Here is a 24,699-nt window from a genome sequence, read left to right as displayed (position 1 = left end):
GTCGATCATATCAGTTAACCGGCACGTTGGGATATCATTGCAAGTTTCTATTTTGTGAGCCACCTCGCCACTGTGGGTTTTTGTCGGATGACCCTTGCCTTTCTTGTTCTTTCTTCTTTGGCCTGTTAGTGGTCCTGGAGTTTTCATAACCACTCCGAAGAGCGGCTGGATAATCTTCATGGCATGGCACCATGTCGATTAAACTACAGGAGATGGCTGCTTGCCTATGAGAACACAAACACACACAAGAAAAGATGTTTTGCGTAGTTGTACTGTGTTGGCGTATCCGATGGGCTGTCATGTAATGTTGCCATTTAAGCTCCGATGCTGACCAATCATGTTGGCTCAATTTGCACGGGGCTCCACTGCTGAGCTCTAGGGTCTGATTAGATTGTCTTGTTGACTGTAACTTGGTGGGAACAGAACGTGTAACGGCTCTCGTGTTTCGTACTCTGAAGCGCATTATATTGCCGCATGGGATCAACATTATGTACAGCCTTTCACTGTAGCGTTTTACACTTACCATATTCTACATTTTCACGTAAAATACCTCGCATCAATCATCACTTATTAAAATGCTTCTCAAGAGATTCCACCAAGAGTTTCGTTGCACGTTGAAAGCTGCAAAGCGCAGCCCACGTCACGTTAGTACAGCAACAATTCTTTACTATGGCTTAGTAATAGCGGAGGACAAATTCCAGAAAACGTGTGGTACATTATTGTCGTGTCTGACGGAAGGACAGCGCAACGGGCAGCGCAACGGACAGCGCAACGGACAGCTACGCATTACGGGCGTGCGAAAGAACAAAATGAAACGTGCAGGTCGAAAGGTGGTAACGCTAAAATACCGGTAGTTCATGTCGCTGTGTTGGCTGCCGCAGCAGATGCTTGCGTCACCCGGTTGCTTCGCAATGCAAGTTGCTCATCTTCAACGGCGACCGTCGGTGCAAAAGGGTGGGACGCTCTGTCCAATCTGCTTGAGCTGCTGATTGTCGCTTGTTACCAGACCACCAAGCGTGACGAAGGGAAGCACTGTGCCTGAAGTCGGATGGCTGTGTGTGCCGTAAGCGACCCGTGGTGCGTGAATGCTCACTGTTGTCATGTGGATCTTAGCCACTGTACAGTGCATTGTCTGAACCTTACGCGGTGATTGAATGCTGAGTCTCACTTGATCATAGTCGGCGAGTTACATTTCTCGGATGTGGCGCCTGCTCAGCTCCACTGGGCAAGTCTCTCGAGGTAAGCATCTGCTCCAGCAGTTCACATGGTGACAAATGATGCCAATTTACACGCACCGTAACTGGTGCTCCCCGTTCGTCCTCTGCTGCTGCAGTCGAGGGCAAATAATGCTTGTGGGCTTTCATCGGCCGTGATGTGGCGTGAACGTAGAGAAGCATAGGTGATTACGTGATCCGAACTGTATAAAATTGACAGCCATGTGGGTGGGAAGGCCCTCAAAGTTGCTGTCAAAAGTAATAATATTAATAATAATAATAATAATAATAATAATAATAATAATAATAATAATAATAATAATAATAATAATAATAATAATAATAATAATAATAATAATAATAATAATAATAATACCTTTATTGCCAATAATCAAATCAGCACATTCGTACAGGCCTGCCAAAGCCTTTGAAGGCTTGAGCGACAAAGCCTGGCAGGCAGTAAAACCACATACGATACATTAATAGATTATTTATAAGTAGCGAACTCGAGTGTAGCATACCAGAAAAAGTTATTAAAATTTATACATTCTCTATGAAAAAATTTTCATTGAGCATAATGAAACACAGAAACATAGCAATGCGTGTGAACAAAATGACCATGAAATAATACCTAACCATACACTAATCTGACCGTCATGGCGCAAAAAAGTTTCACAATCACATGCACGAACGTAAGCAAGAACGGTAAAAAAAATAACAAATACGCCTTACAAACAGATACGCCTGGCACAGAAGATGCTGGGGGGCAATTCATTCGAGTAGGCTGGAAGATAATGGGCGTGAGCTCTAGTGCCGTACCTTGTGGAATAACGTGGCCTCCAAAAGGGGTTCCCGGGCCTTCAGCAACGGGGAGAAGTGTACGGAACAAGGTATTCACTGAACCAGAAGTGTTTTAAAACAACAGTATGCAATAAAAGATCGTTAAAATTCAGCATCGACAGTATTTTGAAACGGTCTGTGTCAGCATTCAGGCTCAGATCATAAGATGTGTATGTAAGAGGGCGTGCAGTATTGCATTTATGCTGTTGTGCCACTGAACAGAACAGTGCCCGTAAATTGTTATTCCATACCGCAGCAGACTGTAGCCTAAAGCGTGTGTTATTGTGTTCGTTACCGATCAGGGCATGCAATATCTTATAGTTTACAGTAGACATGATACGGCGCAAAGTTTTTGCCAACGTAAGCAAGGTGGCTGTTCCAAAGAAAGGTCGCTGGCAAGATATAAACCAAGATACATTACAACAGATGAGTACTGTAATGGTCTACAAGAACAAGATGAACAATCTGAACAATTCAAAACAAGAGGATAGTCACGGGCTACGTTCCTCGAAGAAATATGAAAGCAGAATAATTGCGTCTTAGATACGTTTATACTAATGATGCCCACAAATTGAACCGACCATTTCCATAGTGAGTGAAAGTGGGGCAAAAAGTGCGAGCGACACATTAGCGGCCCCCGAAAGAACAAAAATAAATTTGTAAGTTGAAAAGGAGGTAACGTTAAAAGGCAGGGTAATCCATGTCCCTGTGTTGGCTGCGGCAGCTGATACCCGAGTCACTCGATTGCTTCGCAATCCAAGTTGCTAATCTTCAACGGCGACTATCGGTGTCAACAGATGGCACACTTTGCAATCTGCTTGCACTGCTGGTTGCCGCTCGTTACCAGGCCGTCATGTGCAATATCGAAAGAGAGCAGTTTACGAGCTGGCGTTACTGCTTTCAGCGCATCTCAATATGCAAATTTTGTTTCTGGTCTTGTACGAGAAGGTGCACTGCTTGTCTTCTGCCAATAAAGTCGCATGTCTTGTTGATTCACTTGTGGCCTGTTTCAATGGGTGCCACTAGAGGCTCTTCGGTCTCCTAGCAATTATAACGCACCATCTACGCTGCAGCCAAGGCAATGAACCAAGCCACAAAGATAGGAGGACAAGCATGGCGCATACCTGCATACGCTACCACCAGCAAGCAGCCATATTGCATTTTGCACTATAAAAACGCATTTCCACTGGATGGATGGCTGGATGGATGTTATGAGCGTGCCCTTTAGAACGGGGTGGTGGTTTGCGCCACCAAGCTCTTCCTATTATACTGCCGAAAGTCCTACCTAGGTTAAAAAAGGAAAACAACACTATGAACTCCCACAACCAAATTTTCTGATCCCGTATAGCGAACTTTTATCTTGTGCGCGTCCGTTTTTTGTCGTTTACCTACTTTTCTTCCACCAATCTTCCAATAGCATCTTGCTAATATCTATTGCGGAGATCTTTTCCCTTGCTGTCGCTGAACTGAAAGACTTCGAGGAAGCCAGTGGTGCCTAAATCGACCGCTGGGTAGATATCACATTCTAATAAAACATGCTCCATCGTTTGCCTAGCTTTACCGCAGCAAGTACATGCTTCTTCTTCCTTCTTATATCTTGCTTTATAGGTGCGTGTTTTAAGGCATCTCGGTCTCGCTCCGAAAATAATGAGCTTATCATGAATTATTTGTTTCCTGATTTCGTTTTTTCCTCTTAACAAGCTACTCATGGCAGGTTCCCTTCCACTGCCGCCACCCATGAGATTATTTCAGCCTCTCTGACTTACCGCTTGACGTTCTTTGTTGCTGTGTTGCCCACCCTACAGGCCGCATACTTGCTGGCAAGCTTCCTAGTTCGTTTCCTCCACTGTGAATGAAGTTTTTACTGTACAGATACCTCAACACTCTCCCAGCCTATTTACGTTCTTTCAGATTCCTCAGTCGTTCTTCATAATTAATTTTACTGCGAGCTTCCCTCACTTCAAAAGTAGTCCAGCCCATATCACCCTGCACAGCTTCATTTGTAGTTTTCTCGTGAGCGCCCAATGCGAAGCGTCCCAATGACCTTTGGTTCCCATCGTGTCCTGATTGTGACCCTGATTTAAAGCAAACAACCGCTATTTCAAAAGTAAGTCCTGGAACCACTACACCTTTCCACATGCCCCGGAGCACCTCGTAACTATTGAATCCCCATTGCACTCTGTGCCTCCTTATGGCTGCATTTCTCTTCCCCTTCACTGTTATTGTTTTTTTGTGTGTTTCCATATATGTATTGCCTTCGTTTATCCATATACCAAGGTATTTGTATTCTCTTACCGAGGTATTTCCTGGCCCTGTATTGCCACTGTGTGTTCACTGTTTTCTTTGAATACCATAACACCTGATTTTCTAGCACTAAATTTCCAACCTAAATTGTTGCCTTCCTGTCGACAGATATTAGCCAGACATTGTAAATCACTTTGTTTGTTAGCTGGCAACACAATGTCGTCCACATAAAATAAACCTGGAAGCTATTGCTCTACTACTGTACCCGCCTGTTGGTATGGTATATTACTTCCTTCCAGCAACCTCTCCATCCTCACCATGTACATTACAAACCGCAGCGGGAATAAAGGGCACCCCTTCTTCAGTCCCTTGTTGACATCGACTTTCTCCTCGCTCCTCATCCCTTCCCATTCAACGCAAGCGGTATTTTCTAGGTAAATCTCTCAAAAGCTGTAGACAATCGTCACCTAAGCCATCCCCTTCCAGAATATACCACAGAATGTTGCAATGAACGTTGTCATACGCTTCTGTAATGTCTAAAAAGGCCACATATAGCGGTCTCCTACTTTTGATATTTTAATACACTGAGTAAGAAAAATAAGTTATCATCCAAATGCCTACCAATTCTGAAGCCATTCTGAAGTTCTCCCAAAATGCCATTATTCACTGTCCATGCTTGCAGCTTTAATTTGATTGCCTGCATTGCTAGCCAGTACATTACCGATGTAATGGTCAACGGTCTATACCAGTCAATTATATCTTTCTCATCCTTACCTTTATGAATTAAATTCATTCTACATTGTCGCCAACTGTCTTGTATTGGTCTATCTTTTAAAGTTTTTTCCCTGCTTTCACAAGAGTTTCCTTACGTTTTGGTCCTAGTTCATTAATCAACCTAACGGGAAGCTCGTCTAGCCTTGTGGCTGTGCGTTTAGGAAGTTTCTTTTCGGCTTCCTTCCAGTTGAAATTTGTCAGCACGAGCTCCTTTCCCACCTGGGTCTCTTTCATGCTCTTTTCTTTCAAATACAACCTCGTCATTGCCTTGGAAAGATTCGGCTGTTATTTTTCGGAGGTAACTTACTTCCTATCCCCGTCCAATTTGTTTCCATCTTCGGCTGGGATATTCTGTTGTACAGTTGTTGACTTGGTGCCCAATAATTTTATGTGGTTCCAAAATATTCTCGGTGCGGCCTTCTTTTTGTCACGTATTTCTGACAGCCAATGTTAACTTTCACATTTTATCTTTGCTTGCACCAGTATTTGAACGATATACTTTTTCTCCGGGTATATTTTCCATTCACTAGCTACTTCATCCTGTGGTAACTGCGTCTTCTTCGCCTGTTTGTGCTCTTGTGATGCGTTCTGTCATTCGGCGATCGCTTCTCGTATCTCCCTGTTCCACCAGCTTTTCGCCCACTCTTTCCTTGGCAATTTGCCATGTTTTCCCTCGACTCTAGTGACTATATTTGTTATTTCTTACTTGTTCAGCGTTCCTATTCGGACTGCCATTTTGCACTCCTTGCTCTCTTTGCCAAATACATATCCGATTGTCAAAATAATGCGTTTGTGGTGATTCCCTATGCTGCTATACCCTTCCTCATTAATGACCATTTCTCTAACTTATCATAAATTTCTTCTGTCATCTGAGAGTAATCAATGGTTCATTGCCGGTATCCCACTTCCCACGTGATCTCCCCTTCATACTTAGCCCCTGTATTCCGTATAACGAGGTTACGTTGCTCACAAATTTCTAGCACTGACTTCCCGTTATTGTCGGTATAGCCATCTAAATCCTGTATGTGGGCATTCATGTCACCTATTAGGATAATTTCACCATCATTCCCGAAACCCTTATTATCAGCACTTATGCATTCCACTAACTCTTTATTCTCCTCTCTGCAATTTTTTCCGGTCCACAAATACGTAACGCCAAGCCAAGTTTTTTCCCCAGTCATTGTACCTGATAACCAAAGATGCTATTGATATTACGAATTTACTCTTCTCCAATTGGCTCCCTCATGGATGAGTATTCCGAGTCCGCCTCTTTTCTTTCGACTTAGTTCTGTTGCACCCTTGCCAAACATAATTCTCAATCACTGGTGGCTCTTCCGAATATCTAAGATGCGTTTCTGTAGCCTTATACACTCCTATTTGTCCGCTATTTAACGGCTCCTCAATCCCTGCCAACTTTTCCTTTCTTCGGCCACCCTGCCTATTGCATGGCGAGCTCGCTTTCTTGCTTTCCTGCTGTTTCTGGCGATGCTATACAGAGGTTCCCTTAGTCGACTTTCTTCATTGCTACCTACTCTGGCCTCCTGAGCGCCCGTGGGCCCTCTAGAAAGCAACAGCGGGACCAGCAAGTCGCCAGTCCACATCTCGTGCGAGCCTGCAAATGAAGTGGATCCCGTCTTGTTGAAAACCACCACACCTTCTCACTTCCCTGTTGACTTCGACAACCTCGAATCCTTTCTCTCGGCTCATTTTCCCTATCGTCTCATTAGCAGCTATTAGGCTCTGTACGAGAATGTCACGTACAGGCACCTCTGGCACCGTGCTGACCACGATCTGCACCTTAGGGAAAAGCTCGCGCAAGTCATCCACCCCCTTCACCAAGCGCAGGGCTAGCGCTGACCTTTTCCTGTTTGGGAGGTCATTTAGGCCACCTACTACTATGAGAAGGTTGCCCACGTGAAAATTTTCTGCGAGCTTTGCTTTTGCTCGCTTCATGGCAGAACCCAGCGTCCGCCACGGAAATGTCCCTACCGCCACTCTTTTATCGCCTTTCACCCTCTCCACAATTGCTTTTGGCACCTATCCAAGTTTGAGTCGCCGGCAGTAATCATCATTTCACATTCCCCTACCTCTCCATGCTTCCCTTTGTCTTTTTCTGCATGATTCGGACTTGACAAGGGGCATTGACCCCTGCTCTCCTGCTTTTTCCACGTGGCGGCGTCAAGGCAGGTGCGCTCTTCCCACCTAACCCCACACCACGTTGGACGCATTCCGCGTACTTTGCTTGCGTTCCCTCTCCTGTCACTTCGGGGGACTGCGTTCCTTTGTCCCGACCATTCTAGTTCACAATGGCGGCCCCGTTCAGCTTTTCCTCGGCTGCTTCAAGTCGTTTGTCCACTACCTTCCGTGCATCACGCTCCCTATTTATCTCATTTTCGAGCTCTTTAACCTGTTTGACAAGCTCTTCCTGGAAAGCCTCCATTTTTTTCAGCCTCACATCGACATCAAAGTGTGTGCCGATTGACTCTATTCCCTCTCCATTTTCATCCATACCCTCACTTGCCTTGAGGGACCGCCCGCGCACTGCCCGCTTTCCCAGCTTTCTTGCCATGGTTTGCACGGCTTTTTCTAATGCAAATACTATAATACCATAATAATGCAGAGCAGGTGCCTTCTGGCAAACAACTGATAAGCACAGTGTCTTAATCCTTAAAATGTCTCAAAGTAATTCTCACCATTGTTTTAAAAGCAATTCATGCAGCAGAGACTTAAGGTATGGCTCATTTTCGCACGTGTTCAACCACTCGGCCACGCTCTCACTTTCCTACCAACACACACACAGTAAAACCACTAACAGCTATTTGTATTGCCACTTTCACGCTACTATTTAAAGGATATAAATACACAACGTCCTACTCGGTTGCACGTGTACAAGCACGTGGCTCGAAAGGGCGCTCTGACTATCCTGCAAAACCAAATCTACACGAAACACACCTGCGCACACGAAAAAAAGAGAGAGACAAGAAAAGAATGAAGCTACCCAATTGTTATTTAAAGCGTAAGAAAATCAGCAAACAAACAGAAAACAGACGCAAGCTCAAAGCATGCACAAAACCTTAGGATTTCGTCGCCGCCACGGAGCCATAAAAAGCACGTGCATCCGCCACCATAGACCTCTTCCTCTGTTAGCAGCGCCATATGTCGGGCCCCCAGGTAAGTTTCATGCGCTGCCGCTTCTTATTTTCGTAACATTGTGGAAGGTACAGTTTCCCGTCTCTAAAGTTGGTTGTTTATTCTACGGTACCAGCGTGTGTGACGGGGATCACTGCTCCTGCAACGGGCGATGGCGAGTCGCTACGAGTATGGCTCGATCTCACGCTTCCTTAGGTATTGTCGCCCCTAACACTGAGGACACGACTTCCCCATGACGAAGGACCGCTCACGTCCCACGTGGAACAAAAGCGTAAGAAAAAAAACGTAGTGCTGCGCAAGACAGGCTGTGCGGCGACGATGACTGTGTTATGACGCCACAGCAGCGTCGGTCACCGGTATGGAAACAGCGTTCTCGTCCTAATATAAACCGCGTACCTATGAACCCATATTTGCAAGATACTGACACACGAAATGAAAACACGTGTAGAGCTGCGCTCAAATTTCTCATTAAAGAGTATCGTAATCCCTGGAGTATTTTTGTCTTCCATTTTCTTCAGCTGTTGCAACAATAAGTTCGGTTGCGTGTATGGAGACTACGAGAAAGAAGTGCCCAGGGCTCAGCGACGCTCTGGGCCTCTCACCATTTTCCAACTTTTAGGTTTTCACATTTTCTTGAAAGTACCCTCATAAAGTATGATCTAGACAACGTTTCCACGGCCACTATGAACAGGGTCAGTCGTCCCCTTCAGAGGTCATTTATGGTCGACGTGCCTTCGGAAGCTCGGACCGGCTCGGTTCCTGAACTAGCTGAACGCCAGAAGTCGTGGGCTCTGACAGCGAGTACACCGAAGCCATGGCTCACCGCACGAAGAAAACAATGCCTGTGATGTCGGTGAGCTGGTTTCATTGAATCAGATTGAGCAGTAATCCTCCATTGTATCTTGGCACCACACAACCAAAGTCTCTGAGCAGGCAATTTGTAATAGAATGTTTAGAATGTGTTGCTCTTGAGTAAATCAACGAAATCAGGCTCAATGCTCGAACACTCAGCCTCGCAAACACTCCAGCACTACTCGCTGTCGGCGTATCTGTGTTACTTCTCCTTGCTCTATCGTCTTGCTCGAAGCGGCGACGCATCGAGGCAAAGACCTTTTGCGGTACGGCTTTCGTGGCAGATGTGTCACGCACGCACTGCTCTCGCCTGTCGAGTGGTTCTTTAAGGCACTAGGTAGTGTTATTGTTTGCTGAATTGAAATTAGGGGACGTAAATCGCCGCGCTTACAAAATAACGCATAGAGAGCACAAACTCAAAGGTCCTGTAGTCATATAGGTTCGTACAATATAACCTACAGTTAAAACAAGAATGCTTTGCTTTGGGTAGATATCAACTGGAGTTAAGTCTGTCTTTGTTAAACAAATTTTTGTCTGTTGCAACAAAAGTTTGGTTCTGTGTATGGAGACTGCGACAAAGAAGTGCCCAGGGCTCACCGGGACTCTGAGCCTCTCTCACTAATAAAAATTCTTACGTTTTTCAATTTTCCGTGAAGGGACAGTCATAAAGTTTGGATTAGGAGATGCTTCCAATGCCACCTTAACAGGGTTAATTGTCCATTTCAGAGGTCATTTATGGGGGACGTTCCTTCGGAAGCTCCGACCAACTAGATTCCTTAAAGAGCTGAGCGCCGAAAGGCATGAGCTCCGACAGCGAGTACACCGTAGCTATGGGCCACTATGGTATGAAGAAACGTTGCTTGTTATGTCTATGAATTCATTTCATTAAATAACCATGTCACACCTGCTACGTCATTCGTAGCAGGCGTGACAGGGTGGCGCTGCTTTCGCCCTTCGAGCGCTTGCTGATGATATGGGAAGGGTTATATTTGGGAAATCAAAGTTAGATATTGTATACGGATGGGCTTATAAAAGAACGCATAGAAAGTAGAAAAGAACTCAAAGCATCTACTATGGAGTTTACTTTGCGTATGCAAATCAGCGTGTTCATGCTTTCCTAAATGTCTCGAATGTCTTCTCTATTTTACTTTCCCCTTAAGGAAGCTCTGTTCCTTGTTCTTGTATTGCGCAACGGCCCCTTTCTTGCCTTTTACGGTATAGTTACGCCTTTGCTTTCTCACAACGCCGGTGCCACAGCCAAGCCGAACGGTTTCACCAACGACGTGATTTATTTCTAGTTCTCGTGGAGACATCAGTTATGGAGATGAAATGAAAACATCGGCTTGAAGCCTTCTAGTCTGCCCACTTCAGGACAAACGCGTAGCCCTTTCGTCCGTTTTCGCCCCTTTACGGAAATTGAATGATGTAGAACGCTGCTGCCTTTCATCTAACGTAAGCACCAAAGTCCCTGCGGTACCTAAGCAGCCGCCTCGAGATTCATTCTCGATATCAAGGGATGAAGTCATAACAGCTACGTCTGGTTCGAACGAATAAGGCAACCAGCAGTGTCAACTGCTACAAGGTTTATTGCTACAAGCAACAAAGAACACTGGCAAAGGGAAGTCCTCTCTGTAATGAGTAATAAATGGACATGCCTCGTTGCCTTAGATAGTCACGCAAACGAGGTCACTCACGGGTTGCGGGAGGTAATGCAGTCCGGCAGGATAAGAGTCGGGCGTCAGATCCAGAGGGTTACTCCTGGTGGCGCACTTTTATACTTTTTTACCTTCTGCGAGGAGAATGCCCTCCTCGCCTGTCGATTCCTCTCCTTTCCGGCGAGCAGGACGTGGGGGGGAGGAAGGGAAAGGGGTACGGGCGTCACGAGAGTGACGGAGAACGGGAGGGCACATTGTTCCTCCCGTGTCTACATCGGCTCGACGAGTTCGCCACGTACGAAAAACACGACGTGAGTGCTTGGAGGAAATGGGAGCGGGTGGTCCCCCCACAGTTTTTTATTTCAATTTCGTTACTTCAGTTAGAGTCTCGGCCCAGAGGGCACTCTGTGGGGACATTCGCTGCAGCTCAAGAAATGAAAGGCCATTGACATTACTGCTTGGAAATGCAGAAAGGGTTTTCACTCAAACGTGGTGCAAAATATCTAAAGGTTAAAGAAATACAGGCATGCATAAATTGGAAAGCTGCTACGCTTGCTACATCAATGAAGATAAAATAAGGAATGCATAAAAATAAAGCAAATTTCACATTTCCCTTGGCGCCATTGCAGCACCCTGCTGCAGCTCCTCGATGTGGCTCGCTTTCAAGCTTCATCACTGTTGAAAACTGGCGGATCCCGGACTCGGGACACAAACGAGCCTGTGAAAGGTTACCATCACGAAAAATTGGTTGCCTTGAACGGACATGTTGGTCTCTCTTGCTGCGTGATATTCCGCTCTAACTGAGATGAGACTGCATAGCTGACTAAAAACTTGCATAGGTGTTCTAAGAATGCTTGAAATTCGAACAAATTTAAGCGAATATATATTGGCCTACACAGAAGGCCCCCAAGTAATTCGTCTGGCGTTCGCCTTCACAAGCACCAGCGTCTGGGAAAAATGAATAATGCGAGGAGACCTTCGTTGACACTTCTAGTGATGCCTTAAAAGCCATTTTGGTTTATTGGCTGCTATAACTACTGAAGGTGAACTAAAAACTAACGAGCAATCGTTTAGGTGTGACTCACAGGTGATAACATTAGTAAATGCTACGAGAGAAAACAACCGCGTTCACCTCGTTGAAACCGCGAATTCTTTCGCACATTATAATGTATGATTCTTTTTGCATATTTTGAAGCTGAGATGCTCCCCCCCCCGCATGTCGCAGAGAAATTAAAGTACTGTCCTACAGCAAGAAGTAACTGACTGAAACGCTATGGTTCCTCGAAAATCTAACCTTCTTCCCACAGTGAGATCGCCATATTGCCGCCGAGGAGTGCGGACGTGATTCGCATGGGCTGCCGAGTTTCTAGCAATTTTTGGCGACATTACGGACTGCGAGGACCCGGGAACGTCACACCGAGGTTAGTGAGGGTGCTGTGCACCCAACCGCTACGTTTTTTGGAGACAACACCAGCTTCTAACCCAATTTCGGGCACTGCTCTCCCGAGCTGCACATAGTCGAGCTGGGCCTTCTTTAGGGCTAGCTCAACCAGGGCATCTCTGCCACCGCCGGCGAAGACCGCCACCGCTGGCGAAGACTGCCGCCGCCGGCGCCGAGCCCAAATGGAGTGTACCGTGGATGGGGAGGACATATCCCGGAAGAGTACAACAACGAAAAGCTCTGGACATTAGCCATCAAGGCCCACGACCTCGTCCACCCAAAGAACAAGACTGTGACGCCACTTGCGTCATCCATCATGACCGACGACGGCAACGGCAACGCCGCCGAGAAAGGGAAATTGGCCGCTGGCCGACCAACAATCAGAAGAAGGAGACCGCTTCCACGCCTCCCGGCCACAGATTAGAAAGTTGTTTTGGGACTGACAGGAGGCCTCGATCTCCATTATCACACCGCCACCACCCTCCTGCAAATGGTATGCCAGGGGTCTTACCGGGACATCGCTACAGCTCGAAAGCAAGACCAGGTGCGTGTCAATCCAACCAATAATTCTTTCACAGTGAGCTCTCCATCGGCGGAGAGAGTCAATAAATAGGTCAGTCTACAAAACCTCAAAACCATGGGCCATATATACCCTGTGAATGCACATATTGTGGCCCCTGATGAAGACATCAAGGGAATCGCCTACAACTTGCTCGAAGACCAAACCCAGGATTAAATCCTCGAAGGCATCCACGAGCTCGACAAAGGGTGCCAAATTCCAGAAGCAAGAATTCTAGGCAAGATCGCATCGTTAATATAAACCTTCACTGAAACCCACAAGGTACCCAGCCAAATCCTTTTTTTCGGAGGACTATACACGTGCTACCCCTTCCATGCCAAAATGGAAGCCTGCTTTAACTGCCGACGGTCCGGACACAGAGCCGACGTCTGCCCGAGAGAAAAGACCAACCTATGCATCCGCTACGGGACGCAACACCCCGCCAAGAAAAGACCGGTCTGCCCCCCAAAATGTATCCTGTGAAACGGGTACCATTTCACGGGCACAAGAAGCTGTAAGGCGCACTTCGAAAGACTCAACTAAGGGGAACAAGACCCACCGAAAGCCAATGGCAACGCGGACAGCAAAAAGACAGCGGAGGAAACCATTCCAGGAGCCGGGGAAGGTCCAACTCCAGCCAAAGAGACTGGAGAAGTCAGAGCCGCTCCACCTCCTTCCCTCCCCTCCCGAAAGCCGACAGCCAAGAACACCCAAAACAGGTGAGCTGGAAACCGCAGACTTCCCGAGAGAGAGATGGCAACGCAGAGCTCAGGGCTGTATTTGAAAGACAAAATGAAAAAATCAAGGAACTTAAGGAAATCATTGAAAACGTACAGGGTAGAAACTCCCCCCAGAAGGAAACACAAAGCTGAAAACAACGCACCACTTCTATGAGACCCACAGCTCACTACCCCCCTACGCGGCATCCTCGCGTGCCTCGTCACCGAAACGAAGCACCCCGGCTAAAAAGAGAACGATCGAAACGGTCAAAGCGGTAGAGAGCCCCACTCTAAACGATGTAATTCACCTAACCCAAGGCATGAACACCCGACTTGATTGCATGGGGGAGAAGATAGCATTGACCGAAGACAGAATCAGGGCAGACATGAAGGAACAAATTGGCGCGTTAGCTACGCAGCTAAACGGGCGCATGGACGCACAAGAGACCAGACAAAGCCAAACAAAAGCTACCGTGGCCACGATACAAACTCAGCTCACAGATCATGGCGAGCAACTTGCAGCAATCTCACTACCCAAATCCAGTCTCATAAACGCTCAGGTACAAAGAGCAAACCAATATGGAGGAAAACCTTAAGAAAATCAAAATGTGGCAGTGAAACTGCAGGGGATTCTGCCCAAAGCGGGAGAACCTACAACTCCACATCCAAAACTGAGACAAACCGGAAATTCCGGACATCATAGCACTGCAAGAAACGCTGACTAAGGCCAAACTCAGATACTATAATACATACGCAAAAACGGGAGCGCAAACCCCGCGTGCGGCCGTCTTGGTCCACCAAAACCTGACCACCGTAGAACACGAAATAGACACGAAGGACGCGGACTGCCTCCTCATCGAAATAATTCCACAGAAAAGAGGACAAGCGAGCCTATTTATTCTGAACGTATATAGCACCACCAGATCGACCCCTCTCCCCCCCCCCCCCGGTAGTAGAGGCTGTTAAGAAAACACTTAGGCTCTGCGGACACAAGTCGCCATTAATAGTAGGCGACTTTAACGCCAGGAACATTGACTGGGACTACAAATGAAACAAAAAGGACACGGCAATATGGAATTACATCCAAGACGAAGGCCTATCGTTACTGAACGATCCGCTACAACCCACGCGAGTAGGAAACAGTCTGCAGACGAACACTAGCCCCAACGTAACGCTCAGTAAGAACGTGGAAGAAGGGAAATGGAACGCCGCCTGCAGCCTAGGCAGCGATCATTACACGAAACCACTTTCCCGGCCACATCGCTAAAAAGAGAAAGGCAGGAATGAGATCGCGATCACCGACTTTGACAAATTTAGAGTCGTCAGAGCACGGGGGAGACAAGCCCACCACCATAGATGACCTCGACAAATGGGTTGAACAGCTAGGCAGGGACGTCAAAACCGCCACCTAAAGCACACCAGTCACAGCGGAAACACACTCAATAGAAGACAGACAACTACACATGTGGCAAGCACACGAAAGCCTTCAAAATAGATGGCTCAAAAAAAAACACAACAGAAGACTGAAGATCAAAATTACTCGATTAGTCAAAGAAATAGAACACCACGTACAACAGCTGGCCAAACAACAATGACGTCAAACATGCAACCAGATGAATGAAAAACTGGGCCTAAGAAAAACGTGGCACCAACTCAGGTACGTCCTAGACCCTAAAAATTGTAAGACGGCACACAAGAATATCCGCCGCATTACACATGAACTTCAAGAGGACGAACTCCTCGAGAAACTCAGCAGCAGATATTTAGATACCTCCGACAAGGAAACGCTTCCCGAGTAGAAAGGACCTCGGAATCCAGGAATGGACGAAGAAATAATGACGGCAGAGGTGAGGGCGGCACTACATAAACTCCGCACATCCTCTGCCATGGCAGCGGACGGAATCACAAACCGAACTTTGAGAAACCTGGATGATGCATCAATCAACGCTACGACAAAACTGTTTAACCAGTGCTGGGAAAAAGGCAAGCTGCTGGTAGCATGAAAACACGCAAAGATAACCTTCATACAGAAACCAGGGAAGAGTCTACAAAAACAAAATTGAGACCTATCTGCCTCACGTTATGCCTGGGCAAATTGCTAAAACATAAGATTCTAAATCACCTGCAAGAACACATGGACCAACACGAACTCTGCCCTAGCACACTTTTGGGCTTTAGACAACACCTCTCCACACAAGACGTCATGCTCAGACTATCGGAGGAGGTGAACGTCCCTATTCACAGCAAACGAACCAAAGGAATCCTAGCTCTGTATTTAACCAAACCATTCGACAAAGTCAAGCGCGAGGCTATCGCGGAAGCCCTTTCAAATCTAGGAGTAGGCGAGCGAAGCCACACCTATATAAAAGGCTTCGTATTCGCTATGACGGAGGAGATACGCTTCGGGTCACCCACATCCGACCCTTTCACATTGGGAAGCAGGGGAACGCCGCAAGGATTGGCATTCTCACCCCTCCTTTTCAACGTCATGCTCATACCCACGGCACAGCTGCTCGAAGGAATACCAAACCTATCGCACTCCCTATAAGCAGACGACATTACACTATGAGTAGCCGAGGGCGCAACGGAAAGATCGAGCACCTACTGTAGACTGGAGCAGTCGTAGTGTCAGAACACGCGACAAAGATAGAATTATCATGCTCTCCGCAAAATCGGAAGTTCTTGTCATGAGATATGATCAACGAGGCTGTACAAAAACCTCTGTCCCGACCGAAATATACGTGGACGACAGCCTAGTTTCCGAGGTCCAAACCATCCAGATACTAGGTATGCACCTACAAAGCAACGGCAAAAACACAGTGACTATCAACAAACTTACGGCGTGCGACAACCGAACCAACCCTTTGATTTGACGCATCGCCAACAAGCTCTTTGGGATGAAGGAAGCGTATCTTAGGCGTCTAATTCATGCTTTTGTACTCAGCCGTTTCGTGTATCCCCTTCCATATCTCAACCTGTATATAGCGGAGAAGGAAAAGGTAAACTGCTTCATAAGACAAGCCTACAAGGCGGCGTTCCACCTGCCGAGATACACATCCACCGAGAGACTCCTGAAAACGGGCGCCGACAACACCCTCGACGGACTAGTTGAAGCACGCAGAACAGCCCTCTACGAAAGATTAACCAAGACACCTGCGAGAAGGCACATACTAATGAAATCAAACATCCTGTACGAGAGCACTCAAACAAACGTCGAGCGCATACCCACAGACATCTCCAGTCGCGTCAGGGTCGACCACTTTCCCAAAGAACATGGACCTGTTGTATCACAGCAAACGAAGACAGGCCCGGGCCAAAGCACGCCAGCAACGCTACGCAAACCACGAGAAGGCGGGCTACGTATATGTAGGCGAACTCGGAGAACGCGACCTCAAACCAATCACCGCCATCACCATTTCTAGAAGGCATGTGGAAGAAGCAGAAACAGCAACAGCTATCACAAATACCGTACCTAAAATAATTTTCTGCGACTCCAAGACGGCCGTGGATAATGTTGGTAAGTGAGGAATCCACGAACCGGCTCTACAAATCCTAAGGAAAACACATTTCACGCCCTGTCAGATCAACATCATCTGGATCCCTGCGCACTCGTCTCATCTCGGGAACGAAGCGGCTCACAATTTCACAAGAGGATTCGTCAAGCGGACAGGGAGCCAACCGATCTTGCGAGGAGCAAAAGAGCGCATGATAACCTACCACGAAATTACGCAATGCTACAAAAACGAAAAACTCGCATACCCCACCCCTTGATTAATCCTTAAAGAAAAACCAGCAGGCGACGTGGGCGCAACTCCACACACACACACCTTCCCCAACCCGTACAAACTATCTGCAGTCTACCCATAGGTACACTCCCCCGAATGTACGCTATGCAAGGCCGACAAAGCCGATAGTCTTTGTCGGCTTTGGTCGGCTCTAGGTTGAGCTCAGGGCACGAATGCCCTGAGCTCAACCTAGAGCCGAATGGCAGCTATCCAACCGACAGCAGTGGGAGGCTGCGGTGACCAGCTGGAAACCTGAAGTTCAACTGCGGACCGTGACCTGGGCTTGAGAAGTCGACCTAAGACGCGATCTGACGGCCACCTCAGGAAACCACAAGACTTCCCACATCTAAACTCATAAATCATTTTCTGTTGACGAATTAAACTCTTTAACACCACCACCACCACCTCCCACAGTGAATTAGGCACGATAAGTGGTGTTCGTTTAAGTGCCGAGAAGCGTTTACGCACTCAGGCGTTCGAGTGGTTGTTCGCGTCGATAAGTGTTTAAATCGCAAAAAAGTGCGAGCTCCAGCGAGCAATGGAGAGTCCAAATGTTTAAAATGGTATTTTGTGCCTATGGCTTTACGCCCTTTGATTCGTTGCCTCTTATGTGCGTCAGAGCGCGTTGCAGTCATCTGAGGATGCGAGTACCCATAAGCGAAAGGCAGTTTATGCTGTGGTCTGCTGCCTGAAGTCGCGCCCGTCCAAGCTACCGATATAGTGGTCCCGTGTGTGTATACCGACGGGCCTGCGTTACTGGCTTTGTTTTCATCCCTCGATGTCGAAATTTCGTTTCAAACAGATGCGTACCAACTCGCCAAGCTACCAACGTTTTTCAAGAAGTCGGCCGAAATAATTTCGAAAATTTTCTTCAAGGTCACAACAAAGGAAGCGCAAACTGAAGATAACTTTTACGTCTCGTGAAGGGTTCTAGCGGGGTGCAAATTGCTACGCGTATGACCTGAAGAGGGCAGGCAGGAAGTTACCATGACCTTGTGTCAATTTAATCCTGCCACCCTAAGTCTGCAGGTGACCTCACGATGAATGTCTTCGGTACTAAAACCGCGCCGCTTGTTTGTCAATTCAGTTCAGTGTGATCTGAATGCATCGTTGACACCACCTTGTGTAGCCGTGGAACTCAATAAAGGTAGATCTTTAGGCAAACAACCCAAATGAAGCACTTCAACTCCTGAGCTTGGTTCGAAGGTTACATAAAATCCAATACAGCTAGAGCGTGCTCCTGAGGTACAGTTAGGGGACACGCGCATGAATTCTCAAATTTCATGTAGAATGTCCATGGAACCGAAAAGATAACGCACCTTTTACTTGCCTAATAATTATGATTAGAAAGATTGAACCGCAACAAAATTATGAATTCAACTTGAGGCCTGATAAAGTGCTCGCCGATCTCTCACATTAACTGTCTCGATAAACGCGTTGACTTGGGGCCATAGATGCTTGAACTGTTTTTGGATTAAGTAAACACCGCAGTGCATTAACAACCCCGTTTTTGCACAGATGCATGCAACAAAACGACATGAAGAGAAAATTGTCATCGTTCTTTATAGCATGAAGGTACTAAAAAATAACCTGTTGCCTTCTTTGGAAGATAGCGTGACAGTTGACGACAAATTGGTCTTGCTCGAGGGATCCAATCCAGGAGCAATGCCCTTTCAGAAATGTAGCTCTACCATCACAGCTAGCGTTAAGGCTTGTAGATCGCTGAACTAGGCCGATTTGATCAACAGCTCAAGGCGCAGGAACGCTGAATATGGAAAACAAGTTGTGATGAAACCTCTAATCTGGAGGAAGGTTTATGAAGGGGACAACTGTGAACGCTTAGCGCCACAGTTGGGTGGATGACAACGTTTCCTTTTAAGAACCTTCCTCCAGCTTGCGGGCTTCAGCAGAACTGATTTGCCACAGCGAAAGGCATGGGACGCATTCCGCTTCACATAGTTCAAATCAGAACCTACGGGCTCTTTCCGGTAACAAACGGGGAGAATGGAGCGTGAAGTGAGTTGTCTTTAGAGCAGCATCATGCCCCTTTGTGCGAGCCACATCTGGCAGACTACTCAGTCGAACCTCGAGCCCTTAAGGAGCGCTTCTGCCATGTTCTAGGGATGAAACAAACCTCGTTTTGCTCTTCCTCGTCGTCGTTGACAAAATAGTCAACGCATAATACTCAGGCCTAAATAACGAGCAACTTACACAGATAATTTAATGGCACACCGCAACAGGCAGTGCCCTCTCCGACAATTGCATTCCAGGCGCTGGTGAAAGAAAGGCGCCAGTACAGGCTGAAGCAAAACGCAATGTTCGACTTCAATATAATAAAAACCTTGCTTGGCTGTTATAAGCACATGAGCTGTGTAGCAGCTCTTTTTAGTGACGTCCACTGTTGAGCTTAGTGAAGGATGAATGATGGATTGCATTCCAGGCTGCAGGCTCCAAGAGAAAATGATTGGATTGTTTGCGGCTTGCTCATGCAGGTAAATGTTTCCATCTTTCGGCCAAAGTGTACCTTCAAACCGCCGATGGCCGTTATTAGAAACTCGAGACGCCTGCTGCTTCAAGGGCGACATTTGTTGAGAAAGCATCAAATGGCCCATTGAGCTAAAAACACACCTTCTCTAGCAAATAAATGGCACCTAAATTCCCCCTGGCTGCTGCGGCACCTCACGTGCGCAGCTGGACGGAGTAGAGCGGGCGAAAGGGAAGACATTTCTGAGCGCTGGCACGCCAAGTCTTGCGCGAGAGGAAAAGAAACCGCCGCGGCACCACGTCAGCCTCGCTCTCGGAAGCCTGTGAGATCCACGCGTTCCTTGTAGAGCGAGTCTTCGCCTGCATCCTAAGGTTGCCTTGGTAATCACCATAAAGAAAATATTGTATAACAAACAGAATACATTGAAAACGGAAAATGTCCGTGGTAGTAAGTTTCGAACCTACAACGTCACCCTCAGTATCGGAGTGTGTTACGTAATGGGTTAAACCAGCGCCTCCTAGATAGTAGGCCTGTGCACTGTGGTTAATGACATCATGCTACTTGGGACGAAATTTCCATTTCCAATCCAGGCTTGACGAAAGTGGTGACGTAAAAATCAGCGCGGCTTACTCGGGGGTGTCTGCATTAAATTATATGGCAGTCGGGTAAAGTACCATGACGTCATGGATGGAAGTGCACCGGCTTGTACTGTCTAGGAAGCGCTGGCCAAACGTGTCAACGTGCTCGCTTGCTGGTGAGAAGTTAACTCGAAGGACCGATCAGCGGCGTTTAATTGGACATTATTGCTTTCGCTTTTACACCTCATATGAAGTATTCAGGTGCGCTCGAATTTTATGTCTGCTGCGCTGATTTACTTACTGCCGATAATAAACTGGAAGGCGTGATCCGATTATTTCTGCTTCATACTCGTTCGCTGCCCCCTGGTCTCACTATATTACCCCTAGTGATAATGAGATTTCACATTTTTTATAACGCAATGTTTCGAGCCCGTTTAGCTTGCTTACCGGCCGCCCAGATAAAAACTTCTCCGGGTGGCATCAAACGAAAGTAGGTAATAATATTGTTGGTTATGCCGTTACAAGCCTACTTCCTACACTCCTTACTTTCTCTCGCTGATTCATTCTCATTCGCTCATTCTGTCGCTCAGCATTCATATAGAGGCAAAACTGGACCGTTCATTTATCAATCAGGGCTGGAGTGATCGCATTTGGAAGAGGCTTGTCAGGCATTGTAGGCATGATCCATGAAACTGAAGCGTACGCTCATCACGAGTTATAGAGCTTGAAGCTGTGCAAGTCGTTGCAGCAATTTCACAGTTACTCGCGCAGGGTGCCCCCGCGCTTGACACGTACGGTTCATAAATGGAGGGAAGAGACAAAGCGCAGCAAGACAGAGGGATGTCAATCAGCACCCATCTACTACGGGTCTTCCACGAATAAGGAGGGGGCACCACTGCTAGATTAGATAGCAGAACATCCTCTAGCTGTACCCTAACTTAAAGATATCGGCTAATAATGCATTCATAAATGTCAGTCGCCTTACGTGGGGATCGCTGCGTGGACGAAATCCTCCAATACTCGATCGTGCTTCTGTAGTGCGCACAGATGGCTTCGTTGTCGCGTCAGGTATGATGCGATCGGAGCTCAATTTGGCCTCCGACGTAACGGTCAGAGAGATGTAGCTGAGCGGTACTTTTATTGTTCCGAGCGGGGGTTGTTGCGCTTGAGAGAGCTTGCCCTGCCATTGCAGGCCTAGTTCATCCAACTCAAACATGTGCGTATTAGGACTTGTAAAACTTAAACGTGTGCAATTTGTTACGGAAATATGACAGTTGCTTGGCTACGAGGAGAAAATTCTTCTAATTACAAAATACATGCCAGCATCAAGAATGATGTGGAAACCGGCAGGGCTGACACTATAGAAACCATAATTAAGAATGTCCTGCAGGAATATCTGCAGGTAATAACTATGGGCAGGACATTGTCCAGAAGTCACAAGATTCAGCGTTGTTGCCACATGATAGAACTGATAATGGGTCAGGTACATTGATGCAACTTTTTCAGAACATAAGCGCTTTGAAGCTTTGGGCACGGAATCTGCGATGTGAGTTTCTGCGACATCACAATGGTTTGCGCACTGAGCGTCCCAAGCTACCAGACAACTTGGCCCACAGAGTCAGGTTAGAATGCGTGATGACGACGGCATGACGAGAGTTAGATATCACGAAGCTGGAATGAATACTGTGGAGCGGCTTAGACCGCATTACAGCCAGGATCTCATACCTAGTGAGCCAAGGCGGTAGATTACTAGAACCACTCGGTCGGAGTAGCGCGTGACGACGACAGCATGGTGACAGCCATACTACGATGCTTGAATAAAGAAGAATGAACGGCCACGGCGGTATCAGTATGGTGGTCTGACAACGAATGCATGACGACTGTATCACGACGATGGTATGACAATGACAGCATGACGAGCGTGGAATGACAAAGCAGGAATGACGGTCATGTAATGACACATGCCTACCGGCTCAAGCTATTACACAAATTTGGAACTGGGACAGGGAATACGACAGCATCAGAAAAATAAGACATCAGGAAGCTTAAGTGACAACAGTGAAGCGACCCTGAATGCGTCAGTGTTCTCGATGTGGAGCCGTTTTGGCATTACAGTGTTAAATTCTGCACTAGGGTGACCAGTGGTGTGGACAAGGACGCAAAAGCAATTGAAGTCTATTGCCATGTAGACTCGAGTGTGGAGACGTATTTAGGGAATTGAAAAAGCATAACGGAACGTTACGTGATTGTGAAACAGCTGACTACTGTGAGGAATTATGTCAGGTTGCACTCGATACAGGTAAACCCTTGGAAACAGCAAAAAAAAAGAACCTGCAGTTTTCTTCCTGTAGAAATCCATCCCAATTTTTGAAAAATTGACGTACCAATAATCATTCCGATAATGGTAAAGAACGACCCAGAGATTCACAGTTCTCCGTAGATACGTTAGGAATAATCTATACGGGCACCGTTGTGTATGATGTGCAGTAAAACAATTGCAAGCCTTTCCAATGCCTAAAATCTGGTTTGGATTCGTTTGGGCGGCGATCTTCCTGGGCTGTGCATATTGCCACGCGTGTGATATTTCTGGCTCCCTCAGGGGAAGGCATCGGACTTTTGCTTCTATAATAGTAGTCGGTGGAGTACATCCTTCATGTATTCTAAAGCTTGTTATCTTTCTCATCTATTTGAGATCGCGCGAAACAGAGAAAAAAGAAGGAAGGAACGATAGAAAGCTTTGCCAGTGTAACTATCGGATGGCTATCTTGTGTTGGGAAAAGGGGAGAAAAATAAAGGTTGAAAGAAGGAAGGAATAAAAAATAAATGGTGAAAAAATTAAGCAGATACGTGATGTCATGCGCCACAGCTTTCAAAGGCGATTGATTAATTCAAAAGGCCTTAACCATCAGGAGCAGAGCGTGCGAACTGGTCTAAAAAGCTCGCATTGCATGATGCTTTACAATCCCGAATTTACGTGAATACCAAAGATTGCTCCAGCATGTACGCTGAAGCGTTTGTACATGCCGAAACAACTTTTTTTTTATTTAACATACTGTTAGTCCCACTGGGACTGTTACAGGAGTGGATTTATCAGCAAGATACAGGAATACAGTACAGTACAGTAATACGCCAGTTACACATCAAGCAGGCAACAATACAAACAGTATACAGTACAGTAATATGCCAGTTACGCACCGAGTGGGCGACAACACAAAATCAATACAGTCTGAACGTGATCATCAGGTCTGGATTGTTGTCAAGACTGACAAGGCAGCGAGCTCAGCGAACTTTTTCAAGGAATCCTGCGCAGTTATAGATTTATCTAGGCCGTTCCATTCTCTTATGGCTCGAGGGAAAAAAGAAAAGTAATATGTGTTGTTAGTACAAGAGTATTCATTAATCGTAAAGTCATGCTTGTGACGTGTTTCTCTAGAACGATTAAAACTAATGTAAGTAGTAGGATCCATGTTAAATGCGTTATGAATTAATTGATAAAGAAACTTGAGTCTATGGAGCGTGACGCGGTTTGATAAGGTGTCTAGGCTTGCGTTGGAAAGCAGCTCTGTGGGAGAATCAGTGCGCCGGTATCTATGGTAGTTAAAACGAACAGCTTTTCGTTGAACTGATTCGAGCATGTGTACATCTTTTTGCATATATGGAAACCAGACGACGTTTGCATATTCCAAGATTGGACGGGTAAGGACTTTATATGCGAGTAACTTGGTATCTGAAGTCGCAAAGCGCAAGGTGCGCTTAAGGAAGTATAAACTGTTCATTGCTTTTTTGGTAATGTTTTGTACTTGGGTTTTATAGCTGAGATTATCAGAAATAATCACACCAAGGTATTTCTTTTCAATTACTGTTCTGAGAACGCCGTTGCCAGTACCGTAAGGGAAATTAAGTTTTGTTTTCTTATTTGTGACAGACATCACTACAGTTTTTTCCATGTTGATTGCCGTTTGCCATGTATTGCACCACTTTATGACGTTGCCCAAAGCTGTGTTTAACCTTATTTGGTCTTCATGAGTGTTTATTTTTTGGTACAGCACGCAGTCATCCGCAAAGAGACGCACCTTCACATCAACGTGGTATGTTATGTCGTTTATGTATAAAATAAACAAAAATGGTGCTAGCACAGAGCCCTGCGGCACGCCAGAAATGACCGGAACGATATCAGAAGCATGGTCATTGTATTGCACATATTGTCGGCGTTCCGATAAGTAGCTGGCTATCCACCTCGTAACGGGACCATCGCCAAGTATTTTGTTTAGTTTGAAATTCAGTTTAGCATGTGCCACGCGATCAAAAGCCTTTGAGTAATCAAGGAAAATTATATCAGTTTGACTTTGATGATTGATTCCCTCTGCGACGTCATGAAAGATTTCTGCCAGTTGGGTAACAGT

General features: G+C 46.4%; 1 protein-coding gene across 1 annotated transcript in view; it reads right to left on the bottom strand.

The window, feature by feature from the left end:
- LOC142574705 (uncharacterized) overlaps positions 1-24,699 on the bottom strand; it is an 88,432-nt gene that overhangs the window by 22,672 nt on the left and 41,061 nt on the right. Inside the window, exon 5 of the mRNA XM_075683734.1 lies at positions 2,034-2,072. Within this exon, the coding sequence (XP_075539849.1) occupies positions 2,034-2,072 (39 nt within the window). The remainder of the gene's footprint in view (positions 1-2,033; positions 2,073-24,699) is intronic.

This window comes from Dermacentor variabilis, chromosome 3 (genome assembly GCF_050947875.1).
Source record: "Dermacentor variabilis isolate Ectoservices chromosome 3, ASM5094787v1, whole genome shotgun sequence".
Lineage (NCBI taxonomy): Eukaryota > Metazoa > Arthropoda > Arachnida > Ixodida > Ixodidae > Dermacentor > Dermacentor variabilis.
The sequence above is the reverse complement of the archived record's forward strand: the minus strand, read 5'-3'. Positions and strand labels throughout refer to the sequence as shown.